Source organism: Canis lupus, chromosome 15 (assembly GCF_048164855.1).
Source record: "Canis lupus baileyi chromosome 15, mCanLup2.hap1, whole genome shotgun sequence".
Lineage (NCBI taxonomy): Eukaryota > Metazoa > Chordata > Mammalia > Carnivora > Canidae > Canis > Canis lupus.
The window spans coordinates 55,140,477-55,153,067 of record NC_132852.1 but is presented as its reverse complement, the minus strand read 5'-3'; the positions used below and the strand labels follow the sequence as shown (position 1 = coordinate 55,153,067).

Sequence of the window (12,591 nt, the reverse complement as noted above, 5' to 3'; positions counted from 1 at the left end):
TCAATCAGAGCAACAGTAGCAGCAAGTCAGAGGAAGGGACACCTTTTTTAGGGGAAAGACATTAGCCTGAGATGATACCGGAAATACACAATAAGAACCACGGGAGCCATGGCTCCAGCGCTAGACACTCTGTATCCACCACATAAGCCCACAATTCCCTGCCTTGTTTATTTCCACATAGTAGACTTGTAAAAATCTTGGCATTTTTGGTAAATTATAGTTTTTCTCTTAAAATAAGTGAAGCTAGGAGTACTCTCATCGTAGTTTTCTGGGAAATGTAGTTTGGTAAATTAAAGTGTATTTGCAGAGACAATTTGGCAGAATATATATATTTTTTAATATAAAAATATAAAATATATTTTTTAAGTAGGCTCCATGCCCAGAATGGAGCCTAACATGGGGCTTGGACTCACAACTCCAAGATCCAGATCTGAGCTGAGATTTTTTTTTTTTTTTTTTGGAATTTTTGAACAGAACTCTATTTAGAAGAATTGAAGCACATGATATGAGAAACCAGACATTTGGAGTAAGGTCAGAGCCCATTCAACAGAAATTCAGCATTGTTGGGGTCCCATTTTTTTTAATAATAAATTTATTTTTATTGGTGTTCAATTTGTCAACATACAGAATAACACCCAGTGCTCATCCCATCAAGTACCCACCTCAGTGCCCGTCACCCAGTCACCCCCACCCCCCGCCCACCTCCCCTTCCACCATCCCTAGTTCGTTTCCCAGAGTTAGGAGTCCTTCATGTTCTGTCTCCCTTTCTGATATTTCCCACTCATTTTTTCTCTTTTCCCCTTTATTCCCTTTCATTATTTTTTATATTCCCCAAATGAATGAGACCATAGAATGTTTGTCCTTCTTCGATTGTCTTATTTCACTCAGCATAATACCCTACAGTTCCATCCACGTCGAAGCAAATGGTGGGTATTTGTCGTTTCTAATGGCTGAGGAATATTCCATTGTATACATAGACCACATCTTTATTATCCATTCATCTTTTGAGGGACACCGAGGCTCCTTCCACAGTTTGGCTATTGTGGACATTGCTGCTAGAAACATCGGGGTGCAGGTGTCCCGGCGTTGAGCTGAGATTAAGAGTCAGACACTTAACAGACTGAGCCACATAGGTGCCCCCTGTCAGAATATTTTAATTTGGGGCCGTTTTAGAAAATCCAGATAAGTGAAAGCTAAGAAAAAAACCATGAGTTGGGCAGCCCGGGTGGCTCAGCAGTTTAGCGCCTCATTCAGCCCAGGGTGTGATCCTGAAGATCTGGGATCGAGTCTCACGTCGGGCTCCCTGCATGGAGCCTGCTTCTCCTTCTGCCTGTGTCTCTGCCTCTCTCTCTCTCTGTCTCTCATGAATAAATAAATAAAATCTTAACAAACAAAGCCATGAGTCTGGGGTCAAAGTAACAAAGAGGGCTTTTTTTTTTTTTTTTTTTTAGATTTATTTGAGGGAGGGGAAGAGAGAGAGATAGAGAGAGAAATATGTCAGTGGGGAAGGCCAGAAAGAAACTTGAAGCAGACTCCCTGCTAAGTGTGGAGCCCAAGGTAGGGCTCAATCTCATGAACCATGAGATTGTGACCTAAACTGAAACCTAAAGTCAGCTGCTCAACTGACTGAGATACCCGGGTGCCCCAACTGGAGGGCTTTTAAAATTGCAGATTATAGTTAGGAACGAAGGGCAGTGGAGCTGAGGTTTCATCCCAAAGCTTTCAGGAATTTAACACACACACACACACACACACACACACACACACCCCTGGGCTGGATAATATGTCTTGATCAGGGAATACTTCCTGCTGTTCTTCAATGGAAAACTCATGTATGTTCTGGTACTGAAAGTCTTACTTCTGGATCCCCAGGATCTGGGCTATTTTTAGAGTTCTTATAGCTGCCATTGGGTGTGGGGAGCACTTCCATGGTGGCCTGTGAGAGCCAGACACTGAGCACTGAAGATTCCCTGTAGTTATCACACAGAAGCACAGAGGAAACAACTTGAAGAGATTCAGCAGTGGTCTTCCCACCCAGCCTCGTGTTTTGCCTCCTATCCTCATAGACCTGCTGGACAGAAGTTGGCCAGTTTCCTCAGGCTCATCATAGTCCCTTGTGGAGGCCTTTAAGCCTCTGCATCTGCCCCTGTAGCACTGCCTTGACTGTCTCATTGCGGAAGGTAAGGATAAAGGGATTGAGAAAGGGAGTGAGGACCGATGTCACCAAGGCTACGGTCTTGTTGACTTCCACAGAATGTGTTTTGCCAAGCCTGACATAAAGGAAGATGGTGCTGCTGTAGCCAATGAAGACAAGGGTGAGATGTGACCCACATGTAGAGAAAGCCTTATGGCGGCCACTAGCAGACGGGATCCTCAGCACAGTGGTCACAATATAGCCATAGGAGATGAGGGTCACTAGGAAGGAACTGAGGACAAAGGCCAAGGCCATCACAAAGTCCCAGAATTCCAGCAGCCTGGTGTCTGAGCAGGACAGCTGTAGCAGAGGTGCATTGTCACAGAAGAAGTGGTTAATGATGTTGTTATGGCAATAATTGAGATAAGCCCGGGAGAGGACAGTGGGCACCATGGCCAGGAAAGGAGCTGCCCAGGCAACTCCTGCCAGCCGGACACACACAGCCCAGCTCATCAAAGTGCCATAGCGCAGTGGGTGGCAGATGGCCATAAAGTGGTCAAGGGCCATGTCTGACAGGATGAGGAAGGAGGTGGAACCCAGGGAAAAGTAGAAGTAGAACTGGACCATGCAGCCATTGAAGGAAATGACTTTGTGGGAAGTCAGCAGGTCTGAGAGCATCTTAGGCACTGCTGTCATGGTTACCAAGATCTCCAGCAGTGAAAAGTTACCCAGAAAGAAGTACATGGACGTATGTAGGTGGGTGTTTGCTATGACCATGACTATGATGACTGTGTTTCCCACGAAGGCAAGAAGATAAAGCATGAGTAAGGGTCCATACAGCAGAACCTGAAGCTTGCCAAAAGAGGAGAAGCCCAAGAGGACAAATTCAGAAGGGTGGCTCAGATTTGCCATGATCCAGGAGCTGGGTCCCTGCATAGAAAGGAAACAAGAGACAGAGATAGTAAGACAGAGAGAAAGGGTGTCATTGACCATAAAACAAAGAGAGAACAGGGAGAGCAAGACAAAGTCAGTGGTTAGTAATAGAGAGATAGCTACATGGAAACATGAGAGAATCAGAGACTTAGGGGTCTTAAAACATGGAAAGCCATTAATAAGGAGAGAGACAGAGAAGAGTGGATTAAGAAAGACAATAAAGTGGTGGACATCAACATTTTAGGAGAAGGAAAGAAGGAAACAAAAGAAGAACACAGAATTAAAAGAGGAAGACCAAATGTGTGAGAAGGAGAAACAGAAAAAGATAAGGAGGGGAGGAAACATGGAAAGAGAGAATTCTTGTAAGTCACCCTGAAACCCTGGAGCATAGGTTGGTGCTGGAGGTGTCTGTGTCATGACTCAGAGACTATGCACCAAGATTCCTTTTGGAGGGTCTCCTCAAGTCTTTCTGGGCTGTCTCTCTATTGAAGAGCCTCATTCATTCACATTTCTCTAGCTATGATCATGAAATTAGTGGAAGGTCAGAGTTTTGAATTGATAAATTAGCTTTCTTGGGAGGAGGGCTCTAGTATGTGCTTGCCAAGATGAAGAGTTGAAAAGATACAACAGGGTCATGGAGATAAGCCTCAGAACCAGGTGACTATCTTACCAGTGACTAGAAAATCATTAGCATCTTGAGCAGCCCTGGTGGCTCAGCGGTTTAGCGCTGCCTTCAGCCCAGGCCCTGATCCTGGAGACCCGGGATCGAGTCCCACGTCGGGCTCCCTGTGTGGAGCCTGCTTCTCCCTCTGCCTGTGTCTCTGCCTCTCTCTCTCTCCTCTCTGTCTTTCGCATGAATAAATAAAAATAAAATCTTAAAAAAAAAGAAAATCATTAGCATCCTACCTCATGGTGTCGCTTTGCTCCTGCAGCATCTCCCCTCCCCTCCTGACTCCATCATTCTTACATGGTGGTTTGGGGCACAAGCTATGAACCTGTGTTTGAATTCTGAGCTGAAACTTATGGGTGGAACATGAATCTGCTCTTTATAACATGTTCTCTGAACTTCAGTTTACTCAGCTATAAAATGAAGACCGATGATAGTACTGGCTTCGAGGGCTATTGCAAAGATTAAATGGGTGAACTACCTAGTAAGTGACTGGCACATACCAAGTGCTCCACAAACCACTGTTGTCATTGTTATTGTTATTGTATGACCTCACATTTTTCTGGTCCATCATCTCTCCACACTTCTTTAGGGCCAACATGTGGAGTGTGTAAATGTGTGTGTTTATGTGTATGTACATATTTCCACAACTTTAGGCTCCCTTAGAATTTAAGTTCAAGTTCGCTAAAAGGATGCTTTAAAAAACTTCTGATTAAGTTTATTTAATAAACACTATATGCAAACTGTCAGAAGTGGAAAGAGCAAAGCTGTGTATAGTTATATTCTGGCCCTACAAAAGTTTCGCCTGATGCTATGACTTGGCCACTAGCAATGACATTCCAATTTAAAGAAGAGGCTTTGTCCCTCCGTTAGCTTCCACCCATTCTACTGATAAAGCCTAACAGTAGGTCTACAATGTATATCCAGCACTGATAAATTCAGACCCCATCTTATGCCTGTGCTGCACAGGAGCACATATGCAAGCCACTCACTTTAGCCTCTAAGTGTCTTACTGAGCTGCTCACATTAAGAAATTCATGTCTAGGGATTTCTGTCTAATCAGGTCACTCCATCTAACTGGTTCACCGAGGTATGTGGCTCGCTGCTCTTGGGTACTGTTTTACAGTTGGCAGGAGTGGAAAGGGACTTCTGTACAGTTGGAATGGCACTGCTAGGTGAGTGGCTCTACAAGCTACAATATCTCCAACCCTATGCTAATTTCCTAAATTAAAGGCTTACCCTGTGTCACCACAAAGCCCACGGCAGCAACATTGGTGAGAGGCAGGAACATGGAAAGGAAGTTCTTCTGGAGACCAGAGGGGAAAGGTGCTGTCTTTGCCCCTTTTCTCTCAAGGATGAGTGTTCTTGGTTCTCTCTACTCATCATGTCTCCAAGTTCTTGGATTCTTGATGTGATTTAGAGGTGAGCTTATACTGGCTGGGAAACAGACTCCAGCAGGGTGTTCTTCAGGGGAATGATGAGAAAACAAAAAGTCCTCTGGGGATTATAAGCCACTGGTGTTATTCCTTAGAATAATGAGAAGTCTTGTGTTTTAAGGAAGTAATATTTGAGATAAAGATCTGATGAAGAAAGAGATAGAGACCTAGATATACCTAAGCAGCTGACGGCTTAAGTTGATTCCATGGCGGTGCCTGCTCTCTGACCCTTCCTGGACTGGAATTATGGCAGACTGGGAAAGCAGTCAGGGTTAGACAGATTTTTCATTTGGAGATTTTTCTCTCCCTCCCAGATCCAGGATTTTGAAATCAGGCGAAGTAGGAAATGTAAGCACTAGATCACATGGCCCTCTTGTTGGAATTCTCTAGTGTCATTTGCAGAAGTTGGAGAATCAAAACAGTAAGATTAAGAAGAGATATCTTCCTCTTGGAGACAGAGGCCCTGATAGAAACATGTTGGGAACTGGGCAGCCTGAAGGGCCTGTCTCTAGCTTTTATGAGAAGATGTACACCTTAGGTATGAAGGTGAATGCAATATGATAGATGATCAAGCTCCCCAGTTAACTCTGAGTGACAATCCTTCGCCTCAGAGAAGTTCAGGCTTTGTGGATGTCACTTAGCCCCACCCACAGACAAGTAGTAACAAAGAGACATGAAGCAAAAATCTTCCCATGAAGATGATGCAAATGGGTCCCAAATGTTTAAGACCCAAAGGGCTGGACAGAGTTGGCCTGACAATCTTTCTGTAGGACCTGAGTCTGCAACTGAGTTTTCAGGACAGAGCTTTGATTGCAAAGAAAATTTTAGGTTATTCTGGACAGAAATAGGATATGATGATAGAAAGGAGCATTTTGCTCCTCCTTCAACACTAGTATATACTATTAAAATCAATTGAAGATACATTTTTGAGTCTGCCTGAATTCTCTGTTCCATTTCATTAGTGTATATGTCCACTGATCTACATGATATTATGTCAATAACACACTCTCAATTATTGTAGCTTTATAGTAAGTCTTTGAATAAGGTTTGTGAGGCTCCAAGCTTTGTTCTTTTTAAAAAATCATTTGTCTATTCTGATCCTTTATATTTGCATATAAATCTTAGAGTCAGTTTTTCAATGTTAAAAAAAGAGGCTACTATGATTTTGAAATTTTGTTGAATCTTTAGACTAAGAAAGAATTGGCTTTCTAACAAAATTGGGCCTTCTGATTCATGAAAACAGAATTTTTTTTCATTTATTTAGGTCTTCTTTAATTTCTCTCAGTAATGCTTTATGGCTTTAATTCTTGCACATAGTTTGTAAAATATATCCCTTAGTTTTTCAGTATAACAGATTTTTGTATATTTAGCTTTTGACCTGTGACCTTGATAATCACTTACTAGTTCTAGTACTTTTTTGTGGACTTCTTTTTTTTCTTTTAAGATTTTATTGGGATCCCTGGGTGGCGCAGCGGTTTGGCGCCCGCCTTTGGCCCAGGGCGCGATCCTGGAGACCTGGGATCGAATCCGACGTCGGGCTCCCTGCATGGAGCCTGCTTCTCTCTCTGCCTGTGTGTGTCTCTGCCTCTCTCTCTCTTTCTCTGTGACTATCATGAATAAATAAATAAAATCTTTTTTTTAAAGATTTTATTTATTTATTCATGAGAGACACAGAAGGGGAGGCAGTGTTAGAGGGAGAAGCAGGCTCCCCATGGGGAGCTGAATGCAGGACTCCATCCCAGGACCCCAGGATCATGACCTGAGCCAAAGGCAGATAGTCAACCACTGAGCCACTCAGGCTCCCTCTTTTTGTGGACTTCTTAGGATTTTTTTTACAGATAGGATTATGTAATATGTAAATACACAATTTATTTCTTTATTTTCTAACCACATGCTTTTAATTTCATTATCTTGCTTTATTGCATTAGCTAAAACTTCCAGTACAATATTGAACTGAAGTGAGAACAGATATCCTTGCCTTCCTCTCCATCTTCCCTAAAGGGAAAGTATTGAGCCTTTCATTATTAAATTTTATTGTTAGTGCTAGGTTTTATGTGATATGCAATTTACAGTTTGAGGAAGAATTTCTTTTGTTTCCATTTTTTTTTCAGGTTTTTAAATTAATGAATGTTAATTTTCATCAAATACTTTCTATGCTCCTATTGAAATGATCATGTGGTTTTCTCTTTACTTCCATTAACACGGGAAATTATATTGATTAATCCTAAAATGTTAAACAATATTTTCATTTCTGGAGAAAAGTCATGACTTTGTTATAGTATACTATTATTTTTACGTATTGCTGGGTTTGATTTTCTGACATTTTATTAAGGATTTTTGCATCTATGTTCATTGGGAATATTGTTTTATAGATTTATTTTCTTGTGAAGTCTTTGGTATTAAGATAATTCTGGCCTAAAAAGATGAATTGGGCAGTGTTCTCTCTAATTTTCTAGAAGATTTTGTGTAGAATTGGTATTATTATTTCCTTAAATATATGTTTTTAAAGGTTTTGTTTATTCATTCATGAGAGACACGGAGAGAGAGGCAGAGGGAGAAGCAGGAACGCGCGGGGAGCCCGATGCAGGACTCGATCCCAGGACTCCGGCATCACGCCCTAAGCTGAAGGCAGGTGCTCAACCGCTGAGCCACCCAGACACCCCACTTACTTAAATATTTGATAGTGTGCACTAGCAAAGTAATCTGAACCTATAGTTTTCTGGGTGGGAAGATTTTAAATTATGCGTTCAATTTATTGAATGTATTTAGGAATTTTCAGTTGTTTAATGTCTTTTTGAGTCAGTTTTGGTAATTTTTATCTTCCAAAGATTTTCTATTTCCTCAGTTTTCCAATTGATTTCTCTCTTAAGATATCTTAATTTTGTCCTCTTCAATTTGAAAGTTAAACTTTTGGTTATAAATTTGGATGGTAGTGGATGGGGAAATCAAGAGTGTTCTCATCATGCAGTCTTAGAAGTTGTGCAAATCAATCCAAAACCTTTGAAGGATAGCTTGGTTTCAATAACAATAATAGGTAAAAATATCTACCTTTTGACTTGGAAATTCTAATTCTAAGGATTTGTACCAGAAATAATACTATGTATGGACTCTTATAACATTTTTTTCATAGTAAAAGAGTAAACAGGAAAAACTGATCAAGAGGTCTAGCTAATAAAGAATGAGGCATTCATATAAACAAATACTATACAAAAAAAGAAGGCAAAATGTATTGATATGAGAATTTATCTTTTTAAAATTTTTGTTTAATTGTATATTTTTTGTTTTGTTTTATTGAGATAAAATTGATACATAATATTACAGTAGTTTCAGGGGTACAACATAGGATTTCAACTCTATGTTATGCTACCACAAGTGTAGCTACCATATCTCATCATGCAACACTATTACAATACCATTGACTATGTTCCCTATGTTGTACCTTTCATCCCCACAACTTAGTCTATAACTGAAAGCCTGTACCTCCCACTCCCCATCACCCATTTTGTCCATTTTCTATCCCTCTCCCCTCTGGCAACCACTGGTTTATTCTCTGTATTTGTCTGTGTATTTATTTGTTTGTACTTTTTTGTTTATGTGTTTTGTTTTTTAATTCAACATAACAGTGAAGTAATATGGAATTTGTCTTTCTCTGCCTGACTTACGTCACTTAGCCTAATAACCTCTGGATCCATCCATGTTATCACAAATGGCAGATCTCATTCTTTTTTATGGCTGACTAATACTCCTCTGTGTGTGTGTGTGTGTGTGTGTGTGTGTGTGTGTGCTATTGCTGAAATGCTGCAATAAACATGGGGTGGATCATATATATATTTTTTGAATTAGTGTTTTTGTTTTCTTTGTGTGGATACCTACTATGGGATCACTGGATCATATGGTATTTTTATTTTTTTTGAGACACACAGGGAGGCAGAGACATAGGCAGAGGGAGAAGCAGGCTCCTCACAGGGAGCCTGATGTGGGACTCAGTCCCTGAACTGGGATCACGCCATGAGCCAAAGGCAGACACTCAATCACTGAGCCACCCAGGCATCCCTGGTATTTCTATTTTTAATTTTTTGAGGAACATCCACATTGTTTTTTACAATGGCCATACCAATTTACATTCCCATCTACAGTACTCAGGGTTCTATTTTCTCCCCATGCTTGCCAGAACTTATCTCTTTCTCTTCTTTTTATACTAGCCACTCTGACAAGTGTGAGGTGTCATCTCATTGTGGTTTTGATTCGTATTTCCTGACAACTAGTGATGCTGAGCATCTTTTCATTTGTCTTTTGACAATTTATATGTCTTCTTCTTTGAATGTATCCTATTCAGGTCTTCTGCTCATTTTGAAAATGGATTATTTGGGAGCTTTTGGTATTGACTTGTATAAGTACTTTACATATTTTGATATTAATCCTTTATCAGATATATCATTGGCAAATATCTTCTTCCATTGAGTAGAATGCCTTATCATTTGGTAGATGGTTTCCTTCACCGTACAAAAGCTTTTTATTTTGGTGTAGTCCTAATAGTTATTTTTGCTTTTGTGTCCCTTTCCTGAGGAAACATATCTGGAAAAAAGTTGCTAAGACTGATGTCAGAGAGATTACTGGCTATATTTTCTTCTAGGAATTTTATGGTTTTGGGTCTCATATTTTGTGTTAAATACATTTTAAATTTATTTTTGTGTGTGTGTATAGTGTAAGAAAGTAGTTCTGTTTCATTCTTTCAGAGGAGCTGTCCAGTTTTCCCAGCATCATTTATTGAAGAGACATCTTATTCCGTAGTATATTCTTGCCATCTTTGTCATTGATTTACTGTATAACCATGGATTATTTTGAGAATATCATTTGTATATTGTTAAGTGAGAGAGAAAATGTCATAAAACACATTCCCACACCATTTTCTATAAAGAATGTGCAAATACTTTCTTAGGAAATTTCTAAATTATATGGCACTCTGGTTGAGCATGGCAATGTGAGGAATGGGAAGGAAGATTATTCCCAATTTATACCATTCTGTACCTATTGACATTCTCAGATTTAACAGGTATATTTCAAGTGAAATCCCAAATCCAGATAAATGTTTTGTAACTGTCACTTTTTCTGTCTCACTCTAGCATAAAGCAGACTTACAATTTACATTTGTCAGTTGTCTAGGTTGTAAATATAACTGCCTACATTAGCTGTCCTTATGCTGTCGCCACTTTGAAATGCCCAGCTGGCAATCATGGGCACAACATAGAAATAAATGGCTGGCGGAATCTTGCTTGAATGCATACAGATGCACATGTGTTCAGAAGAGTGGAAACCTGAGACAATAGCAGAGAATGGAGATTTGGAGGCAGAAACTCTCCCCTTCTGATGCCGAGTACATAGGGTGAGGAGCAGGAGCCTCTCTGTAAAATTAGTGAAGGAGGAAACGGGCTTTGTCGAGATTTCTGGTGAAGGTAAGGCTTTCACTGAGACCAATATGCCTGCTTTTTTTGGCTATTTGTACATATTTTAGAGGTCAATTGTCATGTGTCTTATTGAGGGGTGGGGGAGGATGTTTTCTCTGAGTAGCTAAGAGAATCAGGGAAGAGTCTAGGATATAGAGCAGAAGGGCTGATCTGCTTAGTGCCTGAGATGTCTTTTTGAAACTTAGACTTGGGCCTTTGAGAAGACAGTCTTGTTGTTGAAAAGCCTCTGATTAGTGATATTTCCAGTATCCCCATTAAGCAAAAACTTTGGAAATTTCTGACACTTAATTGGTCAAAATGGGAATAACTAAAATTTTGTTTTATTCTCCCCAGACTGATTGCTTAGAGATACCCTGAACCTGGGCTAATTAAGAACAGACACCTCAGTGACTAAGTCCCCCTTGGGATGGAGGGTAGTGGGAAAGAGAAACATTCCCCACAACACTGTTACTTCTGGACTTTTTCCTAAGCTCCTCCTGAGCAAGTTGTTCTGGCCCCTGTGCATGGCTGAGCAGTAGGCAGACAGGAGTTAGCCTTGGCTGAGCTCAGGGGAGCCTGAGAAGTGGTGGAGTCCTCTCCATGGAGGTGAGTGTCTTCTCATGGTTTTCCACTAAGAAGAAAAGAGTCAAAGAAGACCAAGGTGGGAGTTCTGGGCTTGGCTGGGACCGACAACAAGGAGGCATAGAGTCTGAAGGGTTGACAAGGGGAGCAGCAGGGTGGACAAGTTCTTTTCTGGTGTTTCCATACACAACTGAGAGAATATTCAGTTCTTCTCTGTCCCAATACTAAGAACAGACATCGCTGCTTGAGAACAACAAGATTCTTCTATTGTTTGTCACCTAGTGCTCATTATGCAGACATTGTAGAAATATAGATCTCTGAGCTGTCCCAACAATTCTGTCCTTGACCTGTTTCTCCATCATTAAATAGCCCACAGAGCCTTAGAGGAGGTTGTATGAGTAAGGGAAGTGAGGAGGGGAAAATGATAACATGAGCCATGAAGGGAAACCAAGAAGAGTAGGCTCTCGGGGTGTGGCCAGGCTATTCAGGTGAGGAACAAATACTATTGAATCATATATCACACATCCATACATCCACCATATACTAACAATTTACTAGCACTACTTTACAGCTCAACAATATTATATACATAAACATGTCCCTGCCCTCATAGAGTTTATATTCTAGTGTCATAGAGGAACATGAATAAATAAAATTAAATTTCCTGTCCATCTTCCTTGCTTTATAGTTATTCTGGCATGATCAATAAACTAACACCGTAATTTTAGTTACTTTTCTTGTGTATGGTCTAACATCCACCCTCCCCTTGAATATAAGCTCAACAGGGCAGGGATTTTTGTTTGTTCTGTGCAGCAGTGCAAACGCATTGCTTCATTTGCTTCATGTTACATGAAGGAAAGAAATAGGTACACATATCATATCAGGTAATAATAAGTGCTATGAAGAAATGCTAATGTCCAAAAATCCAAAAATGAGGAAATCATTCCTAATTGGGATGGGGTAACTGGCAAGAGTCCTCTGAGGAGACGACATGTGAGTAATGGGATGGGTAAAGTGAGAGTGATCCAGACATCCTAAGTGGCTACTGGCCTCAGATCTATCATTGTCAGTGCCAGGTGCCACTTTTCCTCCCTCCCAACACTTTGCAGGGCATGTGGAATTAGAGAAGAATGCTTCTGCCCCGGGAAATTATCTCAAGCTGCTGAGTTCTCATTTGTAGATGTTGCTGCTCTGTACTGTGGAGGTTTACCATCTGGAGAAGGCAGGGGTGTTGGTCTTAGATCCCATGCCACCTTTCTACTGCCCCAAGATGGATCTAGACAGTACCAGTAGGGATGAGGCACAGGGTTCAACGTTCCATATTTTGAACATCACCTGGACCACCATTACGTCATCTGCTACAGCGAACATAAGACGTGGACGATCCCAGGACTG

The 12,591-nt window shown here is 40.8% G+C and overlaps 1 protein-coding gene across 1 annotated transcript; it reads right to left on the bottom strand.

The window, feature by feature from the left end:
• Positions 1-817: 817 nt before the first annotated feature.
• OR6V1 (olfactory receptor family 6 subfamily V member 1) lies at positions 818-3,405 on the bottom strand. The gene has a single exon (XM_072777506.1). The coding sequence runs from the start codon at positions 3,125-3,127 to the stop codon at positions 2,105-2,107; it is 1,023 nt and encodes a 340-aa protein (XP_072633607.1). The 5' UTR covers positions 3,128-3,405; the 3' UTR covers positions 818-2,104.
• Between the last annotated feature and the right edge of the window lie 9,186 nt (positions 3,406-12,591).